Source organism: Chaetodon auriga, chromosome 13, assembly GCF_051107435.1.
Source record: "Chaetodon auriga isolate fChaAug3 chromosome 13, fChaAug3.hap1, whole genome shotgun sequence".
NCBI lineage: Eukaryota > Metazoa > Chordata > Actinopteri > Chaetodontiformes > Chaetodontidae > Chaetodon > Chaetodon auriga.
In genome coordinates this window covers 22,472,299-22,497,975 of record NC_135086.1, presented here as the reverse complement: position 1 = coordinate 22,497,975, position 25,677 = coordinate 22,472,299, and the positions used below count along the sequence as shown (strand labels likewise).

The following is a 25,677-nucleotide window of genomic DNA, read 5'->3' as shown; positions in this document are numbered from 1 at the left end:
CACATTCTACTTTAGCTTCAAGAATGCGCACACTGCATGATAATGCCAAGTAGGAGGAGAGAATACACTGCTTTACTGAAATGATGTGGCTGCTTGTTTATAAATAGAGCACTACATCTAAACTTCTTCAATTGCCTTTTGAGATCTCTATCTCATAGCTCTTTGCTCCCACAGTCAATATGTGCTCAGTGTTCCTCCCACACACACAATCACTGCCAGATCACAGAGTCAGAAAGATATGCATTGTCAAGTGGAGCTGGGTCAATATTACAATTCCCGGTCTGTAGGTGAAGGGCTTTGTGTTGTGATTCATTTCAAATCCTGAGAGTGCTCCTATAGATGGAGGTCACTGTGGATGAAGTGTCTCCTCTGCCCTTCAGTGTTTACATAAACCTGAGGAACATGGGCGTACTGATTTAACACAAAAGAGTGTATTAGGATGCTGACTGTGACTAACAACTGCACATAGGTGTCACTCAATATAATACTCAAGTTTGGATTCAGCTTAAAGGCCGTCAGCTTAAAGCATTGAGGCCTTTCTTGTGTCAGAAGCTGAAAGAGCTCAGACACTTGGTTGACAGTAAGAAATAAGCTGTAACAAGTGTTACAAATGTGAGGACATTTTTCTGAAATACTCTCCAGCTTTGTTTTTATTCTTTTTATTGTTTGTTTAGTAAGGACTGTCGAAGGTATGGTTAATGTTTTCCTTTAGATAACCATGGGCTTCTTATCTTGCATATGGGCTGTCTTAAGTTTATTGGACATCAAGACTCCCTATGAAGAAACAGGCTTTTCAAAGATGCAGAGGAGGAGCACACCCGCAGAGGTTAAATCTATTCATTAGCCTATAGTCACTTTGCACAAAGTTGTGGGGGCGGTATTATATTCATGCTGGCAGCTGTGGCACCAGTATGGAACACATTAGCTGCCTGTACTGTCAGCCTCATTTTCTCTTCTGCTCAACACCTTTCAACATGCAAATAAACTTAAGGTTTCCTGAAAATTAGATCTTGAGGTTTAAGTACCCCTATTAAATTAGACACTATTTGACAGGCATACTTGTACGTCTCGCAATTGGTTCTTGCTGTAGTTTAAAAATAACCTACTATGGTAACTGGAGCGCAATGGGATTAAATTTGAATCATTTTTATTAAAGTGGATTCCATTTTCTTCTGCCTACACAGGACAATCTCTGTCCGATTTCCAAGTCAACAATGGTGCATCTCATCGGTGGTTTGAACGTACAGTGGACAAGCCCACTGTCAGGGAGGCAATCGCTCAGCAATCATGCAAGATCATTTGGTCGCCATGGTAACGCATTTGTGTCAGCCCGTGAGTGCAGGGATCTTCTATGATAACCAGATACTGGAAAGGGGTTCGTCATAAGTTACAATTTGAAGGTGAAGCTGTGACTAGTAACACTCAGCACCCCCCCTATATGTTATCCTGAAGGGATGTTGAATACGAGCAATGCATATGGCATGAATGGGTAGAGTTACCTCCCAATGACTTAACATTCACACCTCTTGGTTTGTTTGTAATGAATCAGGTTGAGTGCGGTGAAATAGAAATAAAAGGCAACTTTTTTTTGTTTGACATTGCACCAAATTACAGCTGTGACAGCACTTTGAGGCCTGGTTGTGTCAGAAAATGGCAGCCACCAGAGAATACACTAATTGTGATAATTCTGTTGGAATTTTGTTGAAAACAAAATCAGGCCCGGGACTTGACCTCACAGTCATCATGTTCAATCACATCACTGTCATTTCAACTGAGAGCTGGAGACACTGAGGGCTTCATATATCAAACAGTATGTTTCCAGCCACATTGTTGCTGCAGTGCTGATGTAAACTATACAGCATTTTATCTGACAGGATTTCAAATGGCTGTGGACAAACAACTGTATAATGCAGACATAGATATGGTGTTTTCACATGAACATAACAGAATATAAATACATAAAAACAACAGTTCATAATGGAACTGTTTAGCAGCATTGTTTTGATGTATGCAAGTGGAAGATGTGTTTGCTAACGATGCAGATGCTAAATGTATTGAGCCGACTGCATTCTAATGCTCACAGTTACTGTTTCCTCCATGTCTGTGATCACATTCAAATAAGTATGCAATTACTTATAACTGTATATATAAACACACACACACACACACACACACACACACACACACACACACATATATATATGTATATTTGATACTTGTGTATTAATGTAAAAGCTGTATGTACCGTTCTTGGCCAGGATGACAGCGATATACTGCTGGCTGAAGGTGCTGACAGTCAGCAGCATGGCCGGCCTCTGGGAGGTGACAAAGCTGAAGGCTACGTCCTCTCTGGCCCTGCTGCTGCTTTCTGTGGAAACACTGGAGGCCTGCGAGCTTCTGTTCTGCATGACTGAGAAGGGCTCCTGGAAGGTGTAGGTCACTGAGGACTCTATGTCGAAGGACACCGACACCTCTGCACACACAGGGACACGGATAAAAAAAAAAAGGTTTCAGCAAAGGGAGCTCCGTTACAGCTCTTTTTGAAACAAGATGAAAAGACTAAAAGACGGCTCACACCCTCCAGAGGCAGCAACGTTCATTATGTCTCATAAAATAAAAGGGTTAGCAGGAAAAATCAACACACCCTTATTAAAAGTGGGGTTTGCCCAGAGGGTACAGCTAGAGGGAAGTCAGTGTTTTCAATGAAAATCTAAAAGTATTATCTTTCTTTAGAGGTGAAGCAGTATGTGTTTATGCAGAACTCTCTTAGCATGTGGGCTTAATGTATACCCACTTAAAAATAGTCAGACAATGTCCAGCTTGCAGAGCAATGCTGTAGCAAAACATGTTATGAAATGTCATGCACTCTCTGGTTTTTCACCACTTTCAGTCTCTCACTTTAAGGCAGTCCCTCCTCCCAGGCAACGGGTGCACCATCATAAATGGCTCTGAGCATCAGAAGAAGTGTTGTCTTAAGGATAAACTCGAGGAACAAAAGCCTTCTCGCTTGTTGTCTTACTGTAACCCACAAATGAACGAGTAGCTAGCTAATCATGCACACACACTACTAATTGACAACATATCGAATCACACTAGCAAACTTCATTCAAAAAGGGGGATGCAACAGCACCCCAGGAAGTGTTGTCGATCAATGCCATTCAGACCGCTGTTACCTTAACAGGTGCTAAGATTTACAGGGCATGGAAGGGATGGAAGCTGCAGCATGGCAACATACCAAAGCACCATAACATCACTGTCTGGTTTCACACTGCTGCAATAACACATTTACAATGAGAGTGCCTCGGAAGTATCACAGTTTCTGCTAGCAGCACATCCACTAAAGTAGGTAATCTCTAGGCTACTGCTGTTCAGCACCCGGCCACAAAAGCACCCACTTTCACAAAAGTACTAATATATTCATACAAATAACTGAAAATAAAACTGACAGTTTGCTTTGCAAAGTGGCGATGTTCATTGTTTAATCATACCTTTGATTTAATGTGGAGTACTGCCTTTATGTCAAAACTTTCACACACAGCTTTGAAAACCTGCCATCATACTATCATTTATGTAAGAACTGCATTTCACTCCTGAAATTTCATGAAGTTTATCCCCCATAGAGACGTGGATGAAAGGGAGTGTCTGTAAGCTACAGGTGACATATTTGATAGGCTCTTCACCACAATAACACAACTCACTGTGTGGAAAGATTCAAGTTGCAATAAGCAAGAAATATTTTTGAACAGCAGTCAGATTAGCTCTATCCTGGCATGGGTGCCACTTTCATATTTAACGCACTGAGCACGATGAAACTGTGTAAATAGTGCAGAGTGGTTAGCTACAGCTGCAGCCAGAATTTTAATCTCTTTAACTCTCCACCATGTCTTCATGGCTGTTTGCTCAGCCTCCTGCTCTTCTATCTGTGCTGGGTGTTTGTGGGTTTCGGCTGCGTTGGTGTCTGTGCTCTGTTCTGTGCTCACATATTGCAGGAGATAATTTGGTCTAATGCATTTTAAATGTTCTTGGAGTCTGGAGTCAGGACAAGTATTAATTGCCTCTTGCATTACTCGCATTTTTATTGATGCTCTGTAATGGAACAACCTTGACTTGATTGATTATTTGTTTGTCGTACTCAACATTAATCTATTAAAAGAATTGCATTAAGTGGTTTTTTGTTGATCAGCACTCACCTTGGTTGCAGGTGGTTCCCCCATAGGCGGACTGGGAGCAGTCGCACACGTAGCCGTTGCTCTTCTCGATGCACTTCCCTCTGTTGTGGCAGAGGCTGCTGGAGCCGCTGCAGTAGCCTGGACAACCAGAGCTCACCCCTGGTGTCATCTTGGCCCTCTCCTCCAGGTCAAAGCTCACGCCGTTGATGTTCAGAGTCCTGATGCAGCCCAGGAAGCCTCTCTGCTGGGACGCTGTTCCTCCTGAGACGAGGACGGCCATAAGTCACATCTAATGCTCCCAGGATGTGCTAGAAAGCTTCTTTGATGGCTTTATAATTATGATTCCCTTTAAGGCTGATGAGGATTTACAACAAACATTTACTTAATTCCAGTCTGCATCTAGGGCAACTCTGTAGACACTTAAGCGTGTGAAACCTCACTAAATATGCAATGTAATGGACTAGACAAGTTTCCAAGAGTCATCACTGTGAGATGAACACAGAAAACATTTATAAGTCTAGACTTAATGCCTTGCCAACCAGTCAAGTTGCATTTGCATCCAAGTCTGTCTGGAGTCATATAATATATAAGACTTTGGAGGAATTGAATTAAATATATTAAGTGGCCCTTTGACCTTTTGGATTTTATTATATATTGTGTGAAATGTTGTCATATTTCATGTAAGAATTCTTGAGTTATGGTCAAAAACGTGTTCTCTGTGGTCACAATGACCTTTGGCTTTTAACCACCAAAAATTAACCAGTTCATCCTTAAGTCCACATGAGTGTTTCTGCCAAATTTGAAGAAATTTGCTCACAGCGTTCCTGAGGTATCGTGTTCACGAACCCGAAAACAAATGCCTCCGGCCTTGGCTGTCACTGGCACGGAGGCGTAATAAACGTTTGTGGCATGCTGACAGCTGCTAATTTAGGCTTCATAGAGGTGGGAGACTGATGACTTTGGATGGAAATATATCACATCCTTATGGCTATAATTTATCTGAGAAAATAACTGCTGACAGCGTCAAGTTGCTTTGTTCCTTGTGTACATGTAAAATGTCTACATATAAGCTAAGTGTTCTTTCTGCCTGCATTCATTCTCGTTTTTTGAAAACTGGAACCTTGTCTATCTGTGTCCAGGCTGACTATCAGAATGAAGGGATTCAATACTGCTTAGGGTTGCAGCCTATTAGTGTAATTACGTGTAGTTAAACAGAAACATTAGACAGTAAAATTCAACTTCTATTACTTAGACAACAGGATCAATCTGTCACTGTTTACTAAAATCTGGTAAAAATGTGTTAAATAAATAATTAATATTGTGTTGCTTAATATATTGTACAACTACTGTATAGTTCAAACATTTGCACAGTATTAAGACAATTTGGAGTGGGTGAGAAATTCAACATTTAGTTCAGTGTAGTCCACTACAACAGAGGTGGAACTAGCACAATGCTATTTTTGTCTGGTTTGTCAAGGTAGGTTTTGCATAAAACAGATTTAGAGTAAATGACATGATGATATTGTGTTTGATTCATTGACTACATGCTATGTTATTGTATACATTAGTTCTATAGTGTGAGCTTTTACTGACCAGGTTCTGTTTGTGCACTGTGCACTTTGACAAATGAAATATTTCTGTTATTTTTTGTTATATTAAGACACCTTATTTTATAAAATGTAATTAAAACTACTTTATATTATCTACAGTTCCAATCTACTCATTAGTTTTGAAATGTCAGGGAAAGCCCTTTATATAACCAACATACTCACACATTCATATCAACTTTGTTTCATTCATTAAAACTTTCAAACATTTAAACTTTCATTAAATGACACCTTTGTACCTTCTTATGAAACAATTAAATCTTCAGCTAATGACAAGTTCTTCTGAGGTCCACAGAGGATTATTGCTTCCATTTGTCATTTCTGACAAATTATTATTTTAAATTATTCCTTAAAGTAAATGATCCATTAAGTGCATGAACTGAGGCCTAAAATTGAGAACACATGAAAAAAAAACACACTTTTTTAATGATGTGTCTTTCACCTCCAGAGGGATGGTGTATTATTAAGGAGACATTAAAATGTCAGAGGGGAAAGAGGAGAAGGAGAGCAGCTATGCTCCTGAGTCACAGCAATAATGAAAAAAATAATAAAATACATTAGTTCTTCACAGTAGCTTAAAGGATAGGTTTGTATTTTTTCAAGTCTATATTAGCAAAATACTCAGAGGGCAAATGCGCGTTTTTAAAGTGCTATTGTAATCACTTCTCCCCTCCATGCTGGCTTTGAAGAGAAACCTTTGTAGCGCGACTGCTTTGTAAGAGATACGGGACAAAATCCACAGTCCTTGCTCTGTGCAAAAACGCACTTTAAAGTTCAAGCAAAGCTAATATGAGACTTCTGTAGTCTGAGTAAGCCAAATCGAGTATCTTTGTCCTGGTGGTTGTGCATACACAAGAGAAAAACACAAAGCGAAACATTTGTACTAAAAGAACTGCAATGTCAGAAGATACCCTTGATTTGACTACCGCTGCCAGCTGAAGCCTCATGATAGCTTCAGCTGTACTTTACAATGCGTTCTGGCACAAAACAGGCCCTCCCTTTTCTTGCTCACTTCAAGGCCAGTTGTGAGAGGAGGACTGATTACAGCAGCTGATAACTCTTTCAAAATCAAAGCACATATGTGTGGTATTAAGACACTCTCTGAAGCTTCCCTTTAAAGCTGCACTAATCAATATTTTTATATTAATAAAGGAAAAAAAAATAACTGTGTGGGATGTCCAATGTGTGGCTCCTGGTTGTAAACCCACAGAGACCTGTCACCCAGCTCTCAGCTCAGCTCCCCCTCAGCTCTGTGGAGTGTTTTATTGTCAGCTTATTGTTTTGGTTTTAATTGCCCATAGATTTACTGTTTTGGTTCACTCTCAATGCCCTCAACCCTATTTCCATCAGCAGGCAGTGGTTTTCAGTATATTAAAAAAAAAGCTCTCTACTCTCTACTGCATACAAACTGCATATCAAGCAGAACAGACAAAATTAGCGACTAGCTGGTGAACATAGTGGAGCATTTAGCAGATAAAGAGCCACATATTTCCCTCAGGACATGGTGGAGACCAAAAACAGAGCTAAAAGAGAGTGAATATGGGACTTGCATTCATCAGGCGACCTGAAACACAATTTTCAATAACTGCTAATGTTAGTCTGTGTCTATTGATGTGTAAACAGACAACTAACTTGCTAACTTCTTAATCATACCACTTAATAAGGTGACAATATGACAATGTGTTTACAAAAAAATCAATTAATATAGGTCTAAATAATTCGCCGTCTTAGATGGAGATGTTTAGTCTGATGGCAAGCCTACCTACAAACAGCTGGCTGCTGAGCCGCAAGCGAGGGTGTCCGTCAGTTGGCGCCTCCAGGAAGCGGAGGGGAAGCTGGTCGACCTGCAGGGAGGCCTCCTTCACGTTGCGCTCTGCCCTCACGTAGTGCCACTGTCTGTCATTCAGAGGAAGGTGGGACTTCACGGACAGGACCACCGGACCGTTTCCCACATCAAAGGAGAAAGTCACCACAGAGGGAGCTGGGAGGTCAGTGGGGAAACACACAAACACACACACACACGCATGCATGCATGCATGCATGCATACACACACACACACACACACACACACACACACACACATACATATACACACATGCACACACATACATATACACACACACACACACACACACACACACACACACACACACACGACAGCCAGGTCAGACTGAATGTGATATTAGGTGTTTCATGTCTTCTTTGTCCTCCCTTTCTGATGCAATGTGATACAATGCTACTGGGAAAACTTGATGACCTGAATAGATTTATGAAGGGGCTCAGCTGACAGCTCGTCAATATTTCACAATGTCTCTGATGCTGCCGTAATACATAATGGCTCCAACTATCTGGAGAACTCCTCCCTCAGATTTGCGAACACAACACAGTGTAATCAACAGTTTCACACCTTTTTCAACACCTATAATAAATAAACTAACCCACTGCTTCTGGAACTGGCTCTCTGAGGACTGGACGTGGAGTCTGTGCTGTCTGATAAATACATGCTCATTTCTTGCAATGCTAAATTCCTCATTACGGCAGTGTGTTTCTTTATCGGTGCTCATTTAAACGGGTCAATCTCTTGTGGAGATATCCAGGATGTGCAGCATTTTATCTTGTTTTTCCTCATTCATACTTTAAATATTTAAGGTAATCTGATGAACCCTTGCTTCTTTATCCATCTGGTGTATTCAATAAGGATTTCAGTGTCAACACTGGTAAGGAAATGATTTTAATGTCTCCTATGACAGCATGCCATTGCTGTTGACTGTGTCATTAGGATTACGTCATGCTGTGCAGCCCTGACAGCCTGCTTCTTGGGGAAATTAAACTGTCAACTACAGTGCAGCCAGCACTTCCATCTGAGAAGAGAGAGGAAAAAAAGAAAAAAAAAAAAAAATATATATATATATATACAGGTTTTATGGATGTTCATGTGTATGGCTGTTTCTTTTTTTTGCATTCTGCATTCATGTCCTTGTCATGTACTTTGTGCATGCTGCACTTCTCTTATTCTGGTCTGAGCGTTGACTCACAGCTGAGCTCCACTCTGATGAAGTCCTTGAGGCCCTGGTTCTCTAGAAACACTCCTGAAGGAGCACTAGTCTTGAAGTAGAAGGAGATATCAGAGGTGAGCTCAGCCTGTAGGGTGGGGAAATAGAGGTAGGAGGACTCCTGGTAGAAAGACGCCGCATTCCATATGGACTCTGAAAGTAAAGGAAAGCAAGAGACGGGAAGAGTAAAAGGAAAGATGAAAAGAAAGTGGAGGTGACTGAAGGAGGCTGTGGACAAAAAAAGGTGAGTGTCATTTGTCTCAATTGTGCCTTTCTTTCCCTCACTTGCATCTTTTCCTCACATTTGCAACAATGAAATACAAGAAAGGAGGATAATGAAACATGACATCTGATCCGTCACCAGTGTTTCCAATGTTGACTTCTGGTGGGAAACAGGAAGCAAACTGTGGTATCTGGTGTCAAAATTCACGCAATTTGTATGACGATCATCTGTCTCAACCTCCTCCCTAAGAGCTTTCCAAATGGTATAACAACATCAATCTGTTTCCTTCTCCACTCAAAGTGTACAGCCATTATTTGCAGAATAGCAAGAGGTCCATTGTCAGGAAAACATCAAAATACATTACAGTTTTAATAGTTTGTTTTAAGAACTTTAAAAACTTCAACCAACAACCAGTGCTGTTGTTTCTGTGGTGGTGACACAGTCTTTCCACCAGGTGTGAGCTTTTCATTGAGCTGTTAAGAGTGCTCATTGCCATGTGGTACCAGGGTTAAACAAATACCATCAAAAGTAAATCACTTCATCATATAAACTATAAATAAATATTACTGCCTGGGAAGTTTTTATTACAGGAACAGAAGATTATTTCATGAAAATAATAGTCTTCAATTTTGTAGGGTTATTATAAATTAAATGCAAATTACCTCAGCCATTTCTACTGTCTATTTCTATTTTCTACTGTCAGCAAAGTAATTGCCGCACAATTATTTGCACCCGCTTTTATTAGTTCTGTTTCATCACATGCTCACAGCATCATTATATAACAGTCCAGACTATGACAAGAATGTCTTACTGTCTCGAGATTGTTAAGCAGTCAGATCGAATGGGTCACATCACAGGTTTATTGTTTCTGGAAATATTATAAATGTTGTGTGCATAATTCTAAATATATTTCAGCCTGACACATTGGATGTCTTTAAGAAATGTTGGTATCTCCACTTGGATTTTTAAAACAAAAGCTTGGGTAGTTCAACCACATTTGACTGCAGATGAGCTGCGAAAAATTCCCTGCTCTGTGTCCACAGCTCAGTCAGGGACATGAAGCAGTAAATATCTACAATTGCTTTCATGTCCCAGTGCTGCTGTCCAGCTCTGCCCCCCCTCCAAGTTCTCTCCCCATTTTGACCCCTCTGCCTGGCTGCACAACATGAGTGAGTAAGAACAGACCTGCTGATAGGGCCAGCAGATTTGCAGAGGTTACAGTCCATACAGCCAGTTGCCAGACTTGAAACAGAACAGATGAAGTTTAACTCTCTATCCCTGGATAAACACATGAGGAATAAAGGCATCATCTGAGAATAGTCTGTGTCTGATCAACACTAAGCCCGGGAATCAAGGACTCCATCTGCAACCAAATCTGGCACAGCTTCAACACTAAGGTGATCACCTACTGTCTCCATAACAACGCAGCGGGCCGATGTGGTAGACGGCCTGTGAGCCCGTTCTGTTGGTGTCTCCAATCACTATCTGGCTCACTGGTAGGTGGTCTTTATAGAAGAGGACTCCTGTGTCATTAGCCCTATGGCAGACAAAAATAAATAAATAAATAAATAAAAATAAATAAATAAATAGTAACACAGAGCCCTTGGGGCTGAATGCCTTTATGGGGGTCCAGATAAAGGCATCCATTCTTCTGCATTAGCACAGAACGCAGAGTAAACACATTAAAAAGGGAGCAATCTATCACAATGCAGACAACTGCCGCTGGATAATATGCAAACTGAGCTGAATCGAGAGAAGCTTTGGAGTGGATTAACATACCCGAAATAAACACACTCAGAACGTCTAATACACCAAACTATAATGCAGCCTTTGTTTCTTCATTCAGATGATTTGTACCATCATGACTGTAATGTTATGTATGGGCTGTAATTAATCATTTTAGAGGAAACGCTGCTATATGAAATTATTGAACATAGATGCAGATGGATGCAGGAGAAAAACACTAAACTGATTCCGGACTCTCAGCTGCTCTCGGTGCTCTCTATGTGGGTCTAGTGATTTAGTAACATTCTCTATGAACAGATTTTTGTCTTATCAATGAATTGACTAATTTATTATAAGTTCTGTCTCTGTAGTTCTTCTATGGATTATCTATTCTATGGTGGTTTATGGATGTACCACGGAGCAATTACGAGCGATCATTGATGTTATTATCATTTCTGGACTCTAATGGTCCGGTTGATTCCTAATTAAACTCATGATCAATTACGATGATGATACAGAAAGATAGAAATGCATGGCAAAAAAAGCACATTGCCAACAATTAAAGAAGTTTTACTGGCTAGCACTGTAGGCTCTATGTCTTGGCAGATGGCACACATGGACTGAAGCATCACTTTCGGCAGTATGTACTGATGGGATATGCCATCCATTTTCCATTACACATTATTGAAATAATCTTTATTGCTCCAGTGGTGATTAATAACATGACATTTAATCATAACTAGATACTGATGATGGTGATGAAAATATAATCTGTTGAATCATTTCAGTTGAAAACAGCATCACTTGTGACCCACACAATGTGAACACTCAAAACAATCTGTGCAATGGCAGAATACCTTTTGTGCATCCCATGCCTGCAGGAATTACCTGTGGGGCTGAGAAGTCATGATGTATAACCACGACGGTGTCCCCTCTGAAAACACCTGCCCCTACTGTCCAGGGCCCACCCCTCCAGCAGTTAAAACCTAGCCATTAGGGGACGGACTATGTCCAAACAGGTAAGTCAATAAAAAAGTAAGTCTGTTTTACATGGATATGTCCATCATTATATCACATTCATATCTTGCTTTAATGGTAGCTGCTCGGGTAAATAAGGTTTGTGTTTGTAACACAGTCTGACCAAGTTCATGTTACCAAATAAAAAGTACTTTTCTTTTTTTTAACTCCAGCATCATTTGATGTAGCATGCGTTGACATTGTTTCACGTCACAAACCTTTCTTTTGCAATACTCTATTATTTATGTTCACATTTGGTAATATCCATTACATCTGTGCAACTATCTTGTGCAATATTACATATTTTTACTGTGTGGGGTACTATGGGTGTGGGTTAGATACACCCCACTTAGGTACATCTAACTAAAACTAATGAAGTCTAATACAGCAGTCCCGCTCTAAATCCTGTCTTCATGAAGGTTCTAATTTTTCAGTTTTTGTTTTAGAGAGGTGTTGATTCAACTTAATGATCACTGTGAAGGATGTAGTTTGTGGTGCTGTTGAAGTTGCATTACACAGAGAGCTATTATTGTTATTAACCTATCCTCAATTACAGAAAAGAGGGTGGACAAAATATCAACATCTCTTTCAATAGAAATATTTAGCAAAAAATGAAAAAAACAAACAAACAAACAAACAAAACACTCTTTTGGGGATAGAAATGCCAAATGACAATGCGTCTGCATTACCATGCGTCTGTATCAGCATCGCAGTTACAGAAGTAGTTCATGTCCACGCAGTTCTCCTCCAGGCTGCAGGAGCACTGTTGAACTCCAGGCAGGAATCCTCCCCAGTAGCTTCGTCTCTCTCCTTCCCGGTCCAGCCACCAGGACATCGGACTGCCATCTGCAACAACACACCAGACAATGAGTGACCGCTACAACGGCCTGATGCCTGCCAGAGCCAGAGCTCAAGCTCAAGTAGGTCGAGGTCACGGGTTATATTTGGAGGATTGCACATTGTTTTGCTTCACTGGCTTTATCTAAAAAAAAAGTATAAATGGAAGCACATTGAAAAAAAAAGATGGAAAAAATGAGAGATTTATAGATAAGCTCGTTACAGAAATCCTGTTCTGTCAGAGGCAGCTGTGCAGAGAGGTTTACATAAGACGAGACATAATAACGAGAATAAAATCAAACAAATAAAACGTGGAATGAAGGTAAGTAAGACAACCTCACAAACAGGTTTAGATACTTAGAACATTTTGGTCATGAGTCAACAGATCAAGTACTCAAACACAGGGAAAAAGAAAAAACAATTCCAACACACTTACTTTGTCTATTTGATTGCACTTAGAGCAATATGCAAGATATACTCGATACATGAAGATATTCATGTAGACAAACGCAGCTATATAAACACGCACGCATAAAAAACATGTTTACATGTTATACTGTATTCATGCTTCATACACATATTCTCTGGCACCTTGGTGTCAGAGTGACGTGCATATAGATGCATACACATGATTAGCAATCCTGTTATCCTGATCTTGTTTAATTATTTCACTTGTTTGACTCTTTCAACTTCGATTTAAAAGCCAAACCAGGGACAGGTGCTGCATGTTAGCTCGAGCTAGACATCACATCTGTTGCTCTGTCTGTTCGTATGTAACAATGTTTATCTGTATGGTCTCTGTTAATGCACGAGCAAATAAAAAGAATACCTGTGCTGGAAGCTGAGGGCTATACAGAGACCTCCACAACACTCAAACCAAGATAAATTTAAATATAGCAAGCAATATAGTTAGGCATAGAAAGTAAAACAGGGTGAAGGAAGCAGGGAAAGAGAAGAATGAACAATGAAACAATCACAAAATAGGTTTGCGTTCAGGTCAAAACAGTTTGCATTTCCCATTAATCTCTTAAATGTTCCAATTGCCTCATGAATTTTGCTCTTTGTTCTTTAACTAAAACGGTTATTTTCTTCATTGCATAAATTCATTTGTTTTGATTCTCTGCTGGCATTTCATGACACATTGCCTGTGACTGTCAATGAGGCTACAGCGAAGCCATAAAGGCACAAGTCATTACCTCCACTATGGGGTTAAGTGGTCCAGCTTCAATCATCTGTCACACAACGTGACCCTGCATTGGAGATGAGGCCAACGAGCAAGGAAAAGCCCATTAAGCTACATGTCACAATACATAATCAAGTGTCACATGCTATGGTGCTTTCTTCTTGGCCAGAATACATTAAAGCTGCATTAGGCAAGGTTTTTGACACGTATGGATATACATGTCACATTGGTCTAAGTCACCAAGTGGGTATGAGACAGCAGAGAATATCCTATCTCCATCCTTTCACTCTGTTTGCCCATGTGAAATTCTGCTCTTGTGGAGATAACAGCCCTGGAAATCTTCTCCAAACAGGAGCTGATGGCCTGTGATGAACAGTCTAACACCACAGTCTTACCATAATTGGACAAAAGTTGCTTGTATTCAATGGTGAAACACTGGCAAGAAATGAAATAACATGGACTTGAACAACACAGGCCAGACAACCTACATTTGCATTACAAAGGCTGAAAATAATACGTGCTTTATTGTCTTTACCCTCTATCCTTGTCCTTGTTCTCGCTGGAGACACACCACATCCCTTTTCCCCTATTCTGCTGCTTGTTTAAGACACTATTCAGACACTGAACAGGTACACAAATAAGAAAAGGCAACAATCAATACTTCCTGAAGGAGAGGTGAGTCTCACTCTCTCCCCCAAATTGGCTCAATATTGACAGGACCTTTTTCACAGCAAGAAAACAAATGCATCTTACTCTCTCTTTAACAGAAATAAATGGAAACCAAATTTTTGACAACTGCTTCCTAAAGCCCCACAAGCAGCTGCTTGAGTTTGCAATGTTCGTTACGTCTTTGGTCAGGGGCATCCATAGCCTGTATGAAACATGGAAATTGTCTCTGTGACGTCACCCATAGGTTTCTGAAGAGTTTCTGTGAAGCTCATGACCCCCTTTAAGCCTCACTGTAATTTAAACAAGTGAGTTATATAAAAATTCACCACCCGGAGTTAGGAAGTCTGTGGACCAGGCTGTGAAAACGTTTATGTCTGCTGTAATGTTGGGCATTTTTTGGTCTATGGGGATTGACTCGCTTTTGGAGCCACCCTCAAGTGGCCATTTGAGGAACTGCAGATTTTAGCATTTTGTAATCCTGCAACTTTTGGAAGAAGCCAGTATCTTTGTAAAAAAGGGTGGGGTGTGACTTTGAGGTATGAGCCATGACATAGTTACAAGAATATAATATAATATGATCACAGGTACATGTTGTGAAAATAGTAGTACAAAAATCTGCAATAAAATAAAAATACACAAGTTCCAGACCTGCAGCATTCAGCAAATCTGGACTGTCCAGATCTGCAAATCTGGACATGTTGCCCCCCCCCCCCCCCCCCCCGGCTTGAATTGGAAATTGGACTGTGAATGACACGTCTTTCTACAGTGCAACAGAGTTGAGAACAAGCAGCAAACAGTGCCAGAGGAATACTCTGACAGTCATAACTGAAATGGTAATAATAACTAAATTAGTTTCAGTTCATAAGTCTGGTGCTTTGAAACTCTTCAGTTCATAAGTCTGGTTCTTTGAAACTCCATGCTGGTTGTCTTCAAAAATTGGTATTTCATCAATCTCAAACAATGAGGAGTGTGTTCAGAGCCTTAAAGCACAAGTGCTTTTTTTAATAGAAAGAAAAAAAACAAAAAACAAAAAGATTTCAGCAGCTACTGGCTGAATAGGCCAACATCATCATTCTGAGACCCCATCTAGCTCTTGGTTTGCATGACCTACAACCAACCAGACCGCTCAGATGGACAAAGACGAGTGTGGTGGAAGCTTTGATGAAGGTTTTCTAAATGCCAAGATGCCTGTTCAGTACCTGAACAAATGTATCAACACTGACAAAATCTAAATATTGCTTGATAAAAATAAGAATGTGAAAAGAAGACTGAAGAGCACACCAAGAAGAGCACTAAATTGCTGCTGTGAATGTCACTGCACTGTTAAAAGCCAGAGTTATCAGTTCTCCTCTCAGCCAACTTCATTATTGGTGTTAAATCAGGAAAAAACAAGCCTTTAATAATGCAAATTAGACCACAGTTGAACACCATTACAAGCAGAGTAAATGACTGAACATCTGTGTCATAAGTGACAGTAACAGCAGAGCAGGGACTAACAGGCAAGATGACAGAGAGGGGACATGCTATACGACTCCACAACTGGAGGTGAACTTCAGAAGTTCTTGGCACATGCCTGCATCTGTGATCCCAGTAGGCTTCAAACAGCTGTGCTTGTTGTTTTTATCCCTGTAAATTAGCACGGTAAGCACAATTTTGTCAAATAATTAATCTGAATATGCTGTAAAGTGTGTCTGTTGTCAAAAGTCATATTTGTATGTATGCGCTGAGGAAAGTGAGATGCAAAGAGACATTTACCTTCTTCCACAAGAGTTGTCTTGGCTCAAACAACAAAGGCCACCATCAAAACATTCAGACTGTGTTCATGCAGCTATAAAATTGCCTGTTTTCGGTCTCTCTTTGATGTCTGGTGTGATAATGAACTTGTTTGTTTTCACATGCATGCCACCCAGGGAATAGTGGAATCCGGGACTTCATGAATGTTTCATCATTTTAAGAGCAAATGTTGTTTGGGCCACCATAGGTGCCAGAGCAGTTCAAGATGAACGCATGCAAAAAAGACTGCAGACCGCCCTTCAAGTTATTGTGAAAATATAACAAGATGAGAGAAGCAGAAGGCAGGGTGTCGAAGGGGCAGCAGCTCCCAATGTGACAAAGCACAAACTGCCTGACTTTCAATTCACACTGTAACGGCAAACACTCCCCTGATGCTGCAAAGCACAGAACATTCAAGACACACAACATCCACACTGAAGCCATGACTTAGACTTGAGCCCTGAGAAGCGAAGGCCTTTCATTCATCTGAATGAGGCCAGTCCTGCAACACAGTGGGGGTGCCAATGCAGAAGGCTCTGCCAAAAAACAAACAAAAAAACACTGCAGGGTTACCCAGCAAAAAAACTTGAACAAGGACACAAGGCAACCTCATCTGGCAAGGCACTTCACTGGCCAATCAAACACGCACAAGCCTACATTCCTGGTAGAACACTTTTCAGTACTAGAAATCGTTGTGCAGTGTTGGCAACTGAGGTGCAACTGAAGAGCAGACCCTCACCTTTAATTTGAGAGGTTGAACAAAAATATTACCTGGACTCTTTTAATGCGGTATGCCCTATTTTCAGGGGCTCAAATTTACTTGAACAAATGAACACAGTCCTAAAGAAAATGTCCATTTTTAATGAGAAAAATGATTCAGGACGCATGGCCTAATTTTCAGTGGTCAAGACAAGCAAAAAACAAGGCAACTCTTAAGCCTTTTAGAGTCGATACTCGAAGGTCTGTTTGTTTGCCTGTATGCTGAAGGAATACATTCATTATTTCACCTCAAGATGGAGTGCCTTGGTTTGAGTGTCTGCACCTGTTACTAAGAGGTAAGACTTCCATAGATCTTGTTCTGTGCACTTCTACCTGCACCTCCAAACAGCACCTGTCAGATCAGCCATCAGAGCCAATGCATTGTTGTTTGTTCATGGGTCTATCTGCCTTTAGTATTTTCAGCAAGTGACATGCACGCTCGATTGTGTTGATATCAGGTGATTGACTCGGCCATGGCAGAATATTCCACTTCTTTGCCTTAAAAAAACTCCTGGGTTACGTTCGCAGTCTGTTTTTGGTCACTGTCAATCTGAACTGTGAAGCGCCGTACACTCAGCCATGCTGGATTTGGCTGAACCTGAGCAGACAGAATTCACATCAGTCTTCTGTCATATCATCAATAATCACTAGCGACACAGTACCATTGGAAGCCATGCATGCCCATGCCATCACACTGCCTCCACAGGTGCGCTTCAGATCATGAGCCTTTCCAAGCCTTTGCCATACATTTTTTTCCCATTATTCTCGTACAGGTTCTATCCATTTTCATGCTGCTAGTTTTAGATGTTCTTCTATCAAAGCTAATGCTAACGCCACACTTGGAATCAACTCCAGACCTTTAACCTTTAATATTAACCCAGACCTTGATAAAGGAATAAGAAAGAATAGCCTACACCTGTCCATAAAACAGCTTTTGAGTCATTTGCCCATACCGACTCATAATAAAGCTAAGAGGCAGTACTTTAAGAACATATTAATTATCTAACGGTATGATTCGGTAAACAGCTAAATAACAAAAAAACAAAAAATATGTGGACTTAAGACCAGACCAGTGAACCCGTCCACCATATAAACCCTGAATGAACTGACTGTTAGCTTGTGCCTGCAGCAGCTTGTGGAGCAACATCTTCATTAGAGGAGATAAAGACATTCTAATTTCTGTTTCATTGTGACTTTCAACCTTTGTTGACTCCCCTCCCGCTCTCTGAGACCATCTGGACACCTGCGCCCACGATTCAGAGGAAAAGAAGACTCACCTTTTGTATTAAAGAGACGGGACTTCTTGCAGTTGTAAACCACTTCCTGTTGGCACTGCTCTGACCCTGAGACAATGGCTTGAAGCTGTTCAGCTGAGGCGCTGTAGTTGAAGTTCATGATGTGAGGTTTGTGAAGAGAGGAGCCTTGGACTGTAACTGGAGCTGTGCTGTTGTGCGTCAACACCGTCCACACCTTCTCCTCTAAAAGAAAAAAGTCCACCTGTTAGCATGAACTCAATGCAAACACCTTGAAATACACGTTAGATTGTTAGCATGATCTCATCCACAGCTTTTCCTTTACAAAGAAAAAACATCTTAAAGGTCAGCCTGTTAGCAAACACCTTCTCTAAATACATCAGGGGTGTTAACTTTTCAATTTGGTTTGCAGTGAGATTCTGTATCAGTGAAGTTGGTGCATGGTACGATCAGGCCTGCTGGGACATTACCCATCGTAGGGGCTGGGGTCATTTCTCCTCAACGCCCGGGAATTCTTTTTGAAAAGGTTCAGGAAAAACATTAACAAATTTAAATTTATAGATAATTTACAGATAAAAAGCCAAATCAATTATTTGATTTATGGTCAGTGATTAATAAGCTTGGTTGTTCTGCGACCCACCAGTTGAGAATCACTGCACTACACCACTTCAACACAATCCAACCAAAATGCAGATGTCACTGGATGATGGAAACGATGGTGAGCCTGATTTATCTAACCTAACCTGTATTAATCGTGTGAAAAGTTGTATTTTCTATTAACATTTCAATTTGTCATAGATGTGAAATTGAAGAGCAAAGTGAGGCAAAACTCTACCTAGACTACATGAAAGGTGTTTTTTGATTTTGGAGCAGTGTGTGTGTGTGTGTGTGTGTGTGTGTGTGTGTGTGTGTGTGTGTGTGTGTGTGTGTGTGTGTATGCGTGTGCCTCTGTCACACAAACAGTGCTTTGGGCTCTGGAAAAAAGCGTGATATTCAGACTTCATCCTGTGTGAGAGAAAGCAAGAGGAGTCATGAAGGAGTCGCTTTGAGGCTTCCTCTTATTTGGTGTGCGATTTGTTCAGGCGGCAGGAGAGCTTGTTGGCAACCCTGATGTTTTCCAAAATCATGTTATAATACTACATTTCAGCAATTACAATTACATTCATAATTTTGTATTAGCAGACTAACCTAACAAGAATTAACCATCTTGTGGCTGTATACCTCCACCAAGCAGTGAAGCTGCATCCATTACATCCATGTCTGTCCAGACTCATATATATATGAAGTGAAGACTGTAAGGAATTTAATAGGCAAAATGGAAGTTATATCATCTAATCAGTTCGTCTTTGACTTGAAGTAAACATTCGTACCAAATTCAAAGAAATTCCCTCCCGGCGTTCCGGGGATACATCCCTTTCATGAGAATGGGGCGAATGGATGGGCAACCCAAAAACATACAGCTGCATAATTAGCAATTTGAAGGATTTCAGGTAATGGGAATTGCCACCAAAAAACAAAAATGTGTCATATTTGGAGGATAGCATACTAGCTGTCATTATCTGTCGCCAGTCATTTGTGTCTGTCATCTGTCACTCCATCATCTTTAGAAACATATGAAGGAGCATTAAAGACAAATGCCCATATAAAGAGACGGTCTTGACAGAGGAAAAGGAGCATTGCCTCTAATATTCTTCCCATCTATTTAAAAGTGGAGTATGTTGAAGTTGTAGTCACACATATATGCTGTCTGTCTTTAACTCCTGCACTCGCTGCTCCTCAGCATGATTTTTGTTTGTTTGCTGGTTGTGTCATTGACTGTTACACTTCACCATACAACAGTGTTTACCGATCATGTTGAAACTGAAGTCTAACTGAGCGACACCAAGTTGGCCAGGTTGAGAAAACCGAGCTAGATGTTTGGTGACGGTATACAGGTGACACTTCGTATCATCCAAGAGTCACATTCCCATTCCCTGTAGCTATATAGAGCGCTACCATCAAAGAAAATGTTCCAACATATGCAAAAAGGCTTTTATGTAATAGAACATGGCAAACCACAGCATCATATGTAGATTGCAGAGGTAAACAAGCAAGCTCAAAGCTGTGTTTTAAAGTTCACAGCAAACATTAGATTAATGAGCTGATAAAAATAAATGATATTACAGTAGCTGTTCTATCATGTTGCTAAGAAATTGCTATGACCCATTTGTGTGTCATATTTTACTGTACATTTCAGCATCGTGGCCAAGTTCATTTGCGAGTCAGTGAGACATTCTGTGTTGCTGGCTGAAACATCGGTGTTGACGGTGACATTTCACAAATCCTTGTAGTTTTATGTGCCTGAAAACCTAATGAATGCACTTGTTTCCAAGCAACAATCCTCTATCATCCTGAAAATAAACCCCTTAGTTCCACAAGACACAATCTCATCACAGCAGATGATGACTTGCTTTGCAAACAGTCGGCATTTGTTGCTTATAGCATGAGACACTTGAATTTGAGTGATTTCATATACATTTGCATACAAAAGGTAGTCAAGAGGTTGTAAAATGAAATCAGTTGAGGAGTCTCTCCTATTTCCATTCCCACTCTGTTTTCAATATGAGTTCCTGTTTACTCTGTTGGAGAAAATCCCTCTCCACTCTCTGATTATTCACATCAGGTTGTCAGGCTTAGAGTTATTTACATTTCTAATAGACTCCTTAATTGAGGTCAAGTTGAGGTATATCTGCTGCTGAATGATTCAGATTTGCGTGGGGAAGACTGAAAACACAAAATGTCAGAAGCAGACAGCAAGAGGTGACAGCGCTCGCCTCTGTAATATCAACGCTATGTTAACCTTGCAAAGGACAAAGTAAGTGAGGAAGTTGTGACAGCTCAGTCATGAATACTGCCTCGACAGCGTCAGAACTTCACTGAATATGTTTTGTCATGAGGACTGTGGATCAGGTTGTGTCCCTCTCCCTGTCTGTCAAATGTCATATTTCAGGTGACAGTTCGGGGGACACAGAGCACGTGTTCTTGGCATCAGCAGATCACAGTGACACAACAGGTCTGATGGAGCGATAACATGAAAGGCCCAATTTTCAAAGACCATTGCTTCTACACTATTAACATGAAACTAATTACACAGATCCAACTGAGAGCTTATAATTGTATACTGTAAATAATTAAAGCTTACATGGGAATGTAAGTCCTATCATCTCCAAAACTCATTTAGTATGGGTATTTGTGCTGCCCAGAGCATGTTTTGTAAAGATTTGACTCCTTTCTCTTAACTTTCCTTCAGAAAGAGGTCAATTGTTTCTCCCTGAGCAACACATAAATATCACAATATGGTATTTAAGAAATGGGCAAATTTCTGAAATCTGATGTGGATATTCATGGTCCCCAGGGGATGAATCCTTCTAGTTGCTGCAACCCTGACTTTTGCATGACAATCAGGTCAAATTCACAAGTTGCACACCAGAAAATCTAAATGTAATATGCAGGTTGCTGTGGAATATATTGAGAGATGTATTTTCCATTTTGGACACTTTTCATCCGCAGTTCAAAATGTCAGCCTTGCACACAAAACCTCTCATAATTTAATGGAAGACCACCATGAAATTTACTGAGCATAATAGTGCTACCAAAGGGATTAAACCTTTTGGCTTTAATGACCCTGTCCTCTAATGGAAATTACAGCCTCTAGAGGCCACTAGTGGGGCTTTAGACTTGTAAGCTTGTTAAATTGTAATCTTGTCATGATACTTTTTTATTTGAGAAGCCACAGCTTCTAATGATTTTAGTGAAATGTGAAAAGCACAAGATGCTTTTTGTGGCTATTATTTGATGGGGGCACTATGATAACTTTCCCTTTTAATTAACGTTCAAGACAGGAGAGTTTAGAACCCAATAATGGCTTAAGTGACTACCTAAGGGCGCTTTCACACCTGTAGTTTGGTACATTTGGTCTGGACCAAGGGAATTGCATTTTAGTTCTGATCTAGGTCTGGTCTGGCTTTGTACAAACAAACCCAGAGGAGTAAACATGAAGTAAAATAAACACTAGATAGAGTTCTGGTGATTGTCATCCTGTATCATCAAATTCCAGTGACTGACAGCACCTGAATGCATCTCAGGGGTATATTTACTGTATGTTGTCATGAAGAAATAACTGATTCTAAGGATTATTAGTATTATACACATACATGTCACCATGGTTACTAAAAGATTATGGGATGGCTTCCTCAACTGCTGATCAGCAGATGGATTTCATAGTAGTTCATTACTATAGTAGATTTAATAGCTTTTGAAATAATGCTAAAACTTAGGATCAAAAATACCGTGATTGGTCCATTAGCACTCACGCCACGGAAAAACCGGAAAAACAGATTGAGATCCTGCTTTTCAAACGGTCTCAGCCTGGCTGTTTGGTCCGCACTAGGGCTTGATTTAATCGAACCAAAGGTTAGACGTTAAAGCACCCTGAGACAATGAACTGCTGCAGTAACCACATGGATGTTTACGAAAGATACTGCCTTCTCACAGATATGTTCTAAACTCTCAGGAACTGCCATGAGTGGCCTTAGTGATTTATTACTGGACGGTTCACTGTCAGATAGCCGGCTACGGATCGATGCAGTGCGATCTCTACGTGAGCGGACTCTTTACTCTGAGCTTTCTGCCAGATCTCAATGGAACTAAAAAAGAGTAAAGGTGACAGCATGTGAACTACAATGATCTCACCTGTCATGTTGCAGTATACCTGTGTGGGCCCCAGGGGACCACTCCCATCTGGATCAATGGAGTAGAAGCCCGAGGAGCTGCCAATCAGCTTGTAGGCCTCACAGGATGACTCGTAGATGGCTGGAATAAGCAGAGTGGGGACAGAAATCAGTTATTCCTCCAAGAATCAGCCCACGCTCCAACAGCTTTCCACTGGCTGAGTCATCTGACTGCACAAAATCTATCTTTATTTATGAACTGTTTATAAGTTTACTGTTTTCATCCTAAGAAAAAAAAAAAGTGAAGTAGTGGCTGTTGGTGGCATATGTTTCTGTCCTATCTGTATCCAGTTTTTGCCCTGGTTCAAAGTATGCTACAACAAACAATCCTATTTGGATACTACAATTACATATAGGACTACCAAAGGCCTGATCAGAATTTATTCACCACAAAACCTTTAATGTCCAGTTAAAACTCTACATCTCTAAATCTCTAAATGTATGCAATGTCATTTACTGATTCCTTAAATGACACATAGTCCTCCACATTAAAGTGTCTGAAACGGAAAATGCAGAAAATCTGCTGAAGTTCAGCATGTTTAAGTCTCCCTGGTCATAATATCCAGTGAGATAGATGTGAAAATATTTCAGCTCCATGTGCTGTTTCCCCTGCTGCTTCTCTGATGTCCACCCTCTCTCTCTCTCGCTCCTTTCTTGATTCAGTCAATTAAGAGTTTATTTCAACCAAACCAGAGTTCGTGATGATTGTTGGAACAGTGAAACGAGGTTTTGGTGAGTGTTGTTTTGTTTTTGTCATGTTTGAATTAAGTGTGAGTCTGTCGGCTTTGGCCACAGCACTAAACCAGCTGTTTCTGGTTAAACAAAACAGACCATACACTTTTAAAAAAAGGTATCAACACTTAGAATAATCTGAGTCTGTCCGTGGCAAAAACACTTTTAATTGACGTACATTGATGAGGAGGGATCAGTCACCTGGACACAAAAACATGGGAAATAAGAGTCCATAATCAGATAATAAGAGACATCACAGTCAATGATTGAAAATCAAATGTAGGTCAAGGTGAAATGAGCAAATAATTCAAGAAGACAGTGCAGGTCATTTTTTTCTTTGTTCATTTTGGGATGTGTACGTATGTGGATCTCTTAAAAGACGTTGATGTTAAAGTAATATACAGGTTGGATGTCTCTCGTTGCTGTGGTTTTCCCTTGTATTGTCATAATATGCAAAAACAGGTATTCAATTGGTTGAAATCCATGTGGCTTTTTAGAGGGAATACTAAAATTTTATTTTAATTTTGACAGCCGTAGTCGATGCTGAAAAATGTTATTCTCCTATAAATGCTCTCACTTGACCAAATTATACACTCACACAAAATTTCATTCTGCTGTTCCGCTGATGACGCGCAGCTATCTCCCAGTAAAGCCTACTGAGATTTCAAACCAGTCCTAACCTTGGTCCTAACAATCTACATCCCAGTATCCAGTCCTCTCTTGGCCCCTTACCAATTAATGTTAAGCCAAATGTCAGGAAACTGGCTGTGCGCTTTGACACTAACCTCACGTTGACGGACACACCAACATCATTCTTTCATGCTGCTACCATCTGAGGAATATAGAAAATGGTGCTGCAATCATTCATGCTTTTATTTCCTCACAGTTGGACTATTGTAATGGTCTTTCAACAGGTCAGAAATCAATGAATAGACTTCAGACTCCTAACAAAAACCAAGAAGAGTGAACATATTACTCCAGTTTTAATGGCCTTACACTGGCTGCCCATTTGTTTTAGGATTGATTTTAAGATTTTACTTATTACTTTTAAATCTCTCCATGGCCCGGCCCCGGACTATCTGAACTACTGCGTCTTTACCGACCATTGCCAGCCTGAGATCCTCAGACATCAACCTGCTGACTGTTCCACCCTCACTTACAGACTAAAGAGGCTCCAAGGCTGTGAAGACTACATACAAGACTTATTTTATTCAAAGTTTTCATATGTTTTTTCTTTACATTGTTAACTTTACTTTCCATTCTTAACTATTGAGTTACACTGTACTTTATTCTGAATGTTGCAGAGCACTTGTGCTGCTCTATTTTAAGTTTTAATTCACCCACTCTTTTTACATTTTATCCTTGATGTTTTATTTATGGTTTTTATTCATCCGTTGTTTTGAAGTTTTAGACCTCTTTTGTTCCTCATGCCTGCCTGTTTATTCATACATTACTGTGTATTTTATTGTTGTGTTTTTTCTGTAGAACACTTTGTAATGCTGATTTTCATAAGTGCTATACAAATAAACTGCGTTATCATTTTTATTATTATTATACTGCACTGTGATATGGCAGCATGCAGGGCTAGCTTCACAGCTGTGGGGAAATACTAATCAGCAGATGTGCTATTGCACTTTATTTATTTATTTTTTTTCATTATTTTTTACGTAACCTCATAAAATAATCTAGAATTAAGTCCTGAGTTAGGTTAAACTATAGGCAGTAAGTCTTAGCATCTCACAGCAGAGTAGAAACACACACACACACACACACATTCTTGACATGTTTCCTGTTTGTGTATGTTTGTAGTTTTTCTTGCAGTTTTGAAAGGGTAAATAAGACACCACCCTCCACGCTTTACATACAGAGTGTTGCTTATACTACAGCCAACACTCAATATGTGATGG

General features: G+C 40.2%; 1 protein-coding gene across 1 annotated transcript in view; it reads right to left on the bottom strand.

The window, feature by feature from the left end:
- The window catches only part of LOC143330292 (contactin-associated protein-like 5), an 80,764-nt gene that overhangs the window by 10,003 nt on the left and 45,084 nt on the right, over positions 1–25,677 (bottom strand). The window contains exons 12-19 of the mRNA XM_076746743.1: positions 23,001–23,120; positions 18,294–18,494; positions 12,485–12,641; positions 10,463–10,590; positions 8,813–8,983; positions 7,539–7,757; positions 4,191–4,430; positions 2,246–2,473 (exon numbers count right to left, since the gene is read on the bottom strand). Coding sequence (XP_076602858.1) covers positions 2,246–2,473; positions 4,191–4,430; positions 7,539–7,757; positions 8,813–8,983; positions 10,463–10,590; positions 12,485–12,641; positions 18,294–18,494; positions 23,001–23,120 — 1,464 coding nt within the window. The remainder of the gene's footprint in view (positions 1–2,245; positions 2,474–4,190; positions 4,431–7,538; positions 7,758–8,812; positions 8,984–10,462; positions 10,591–12,484; positions 12,642–18,293; positions 18,495–23,000; positions 23,121–25,677) is intronic.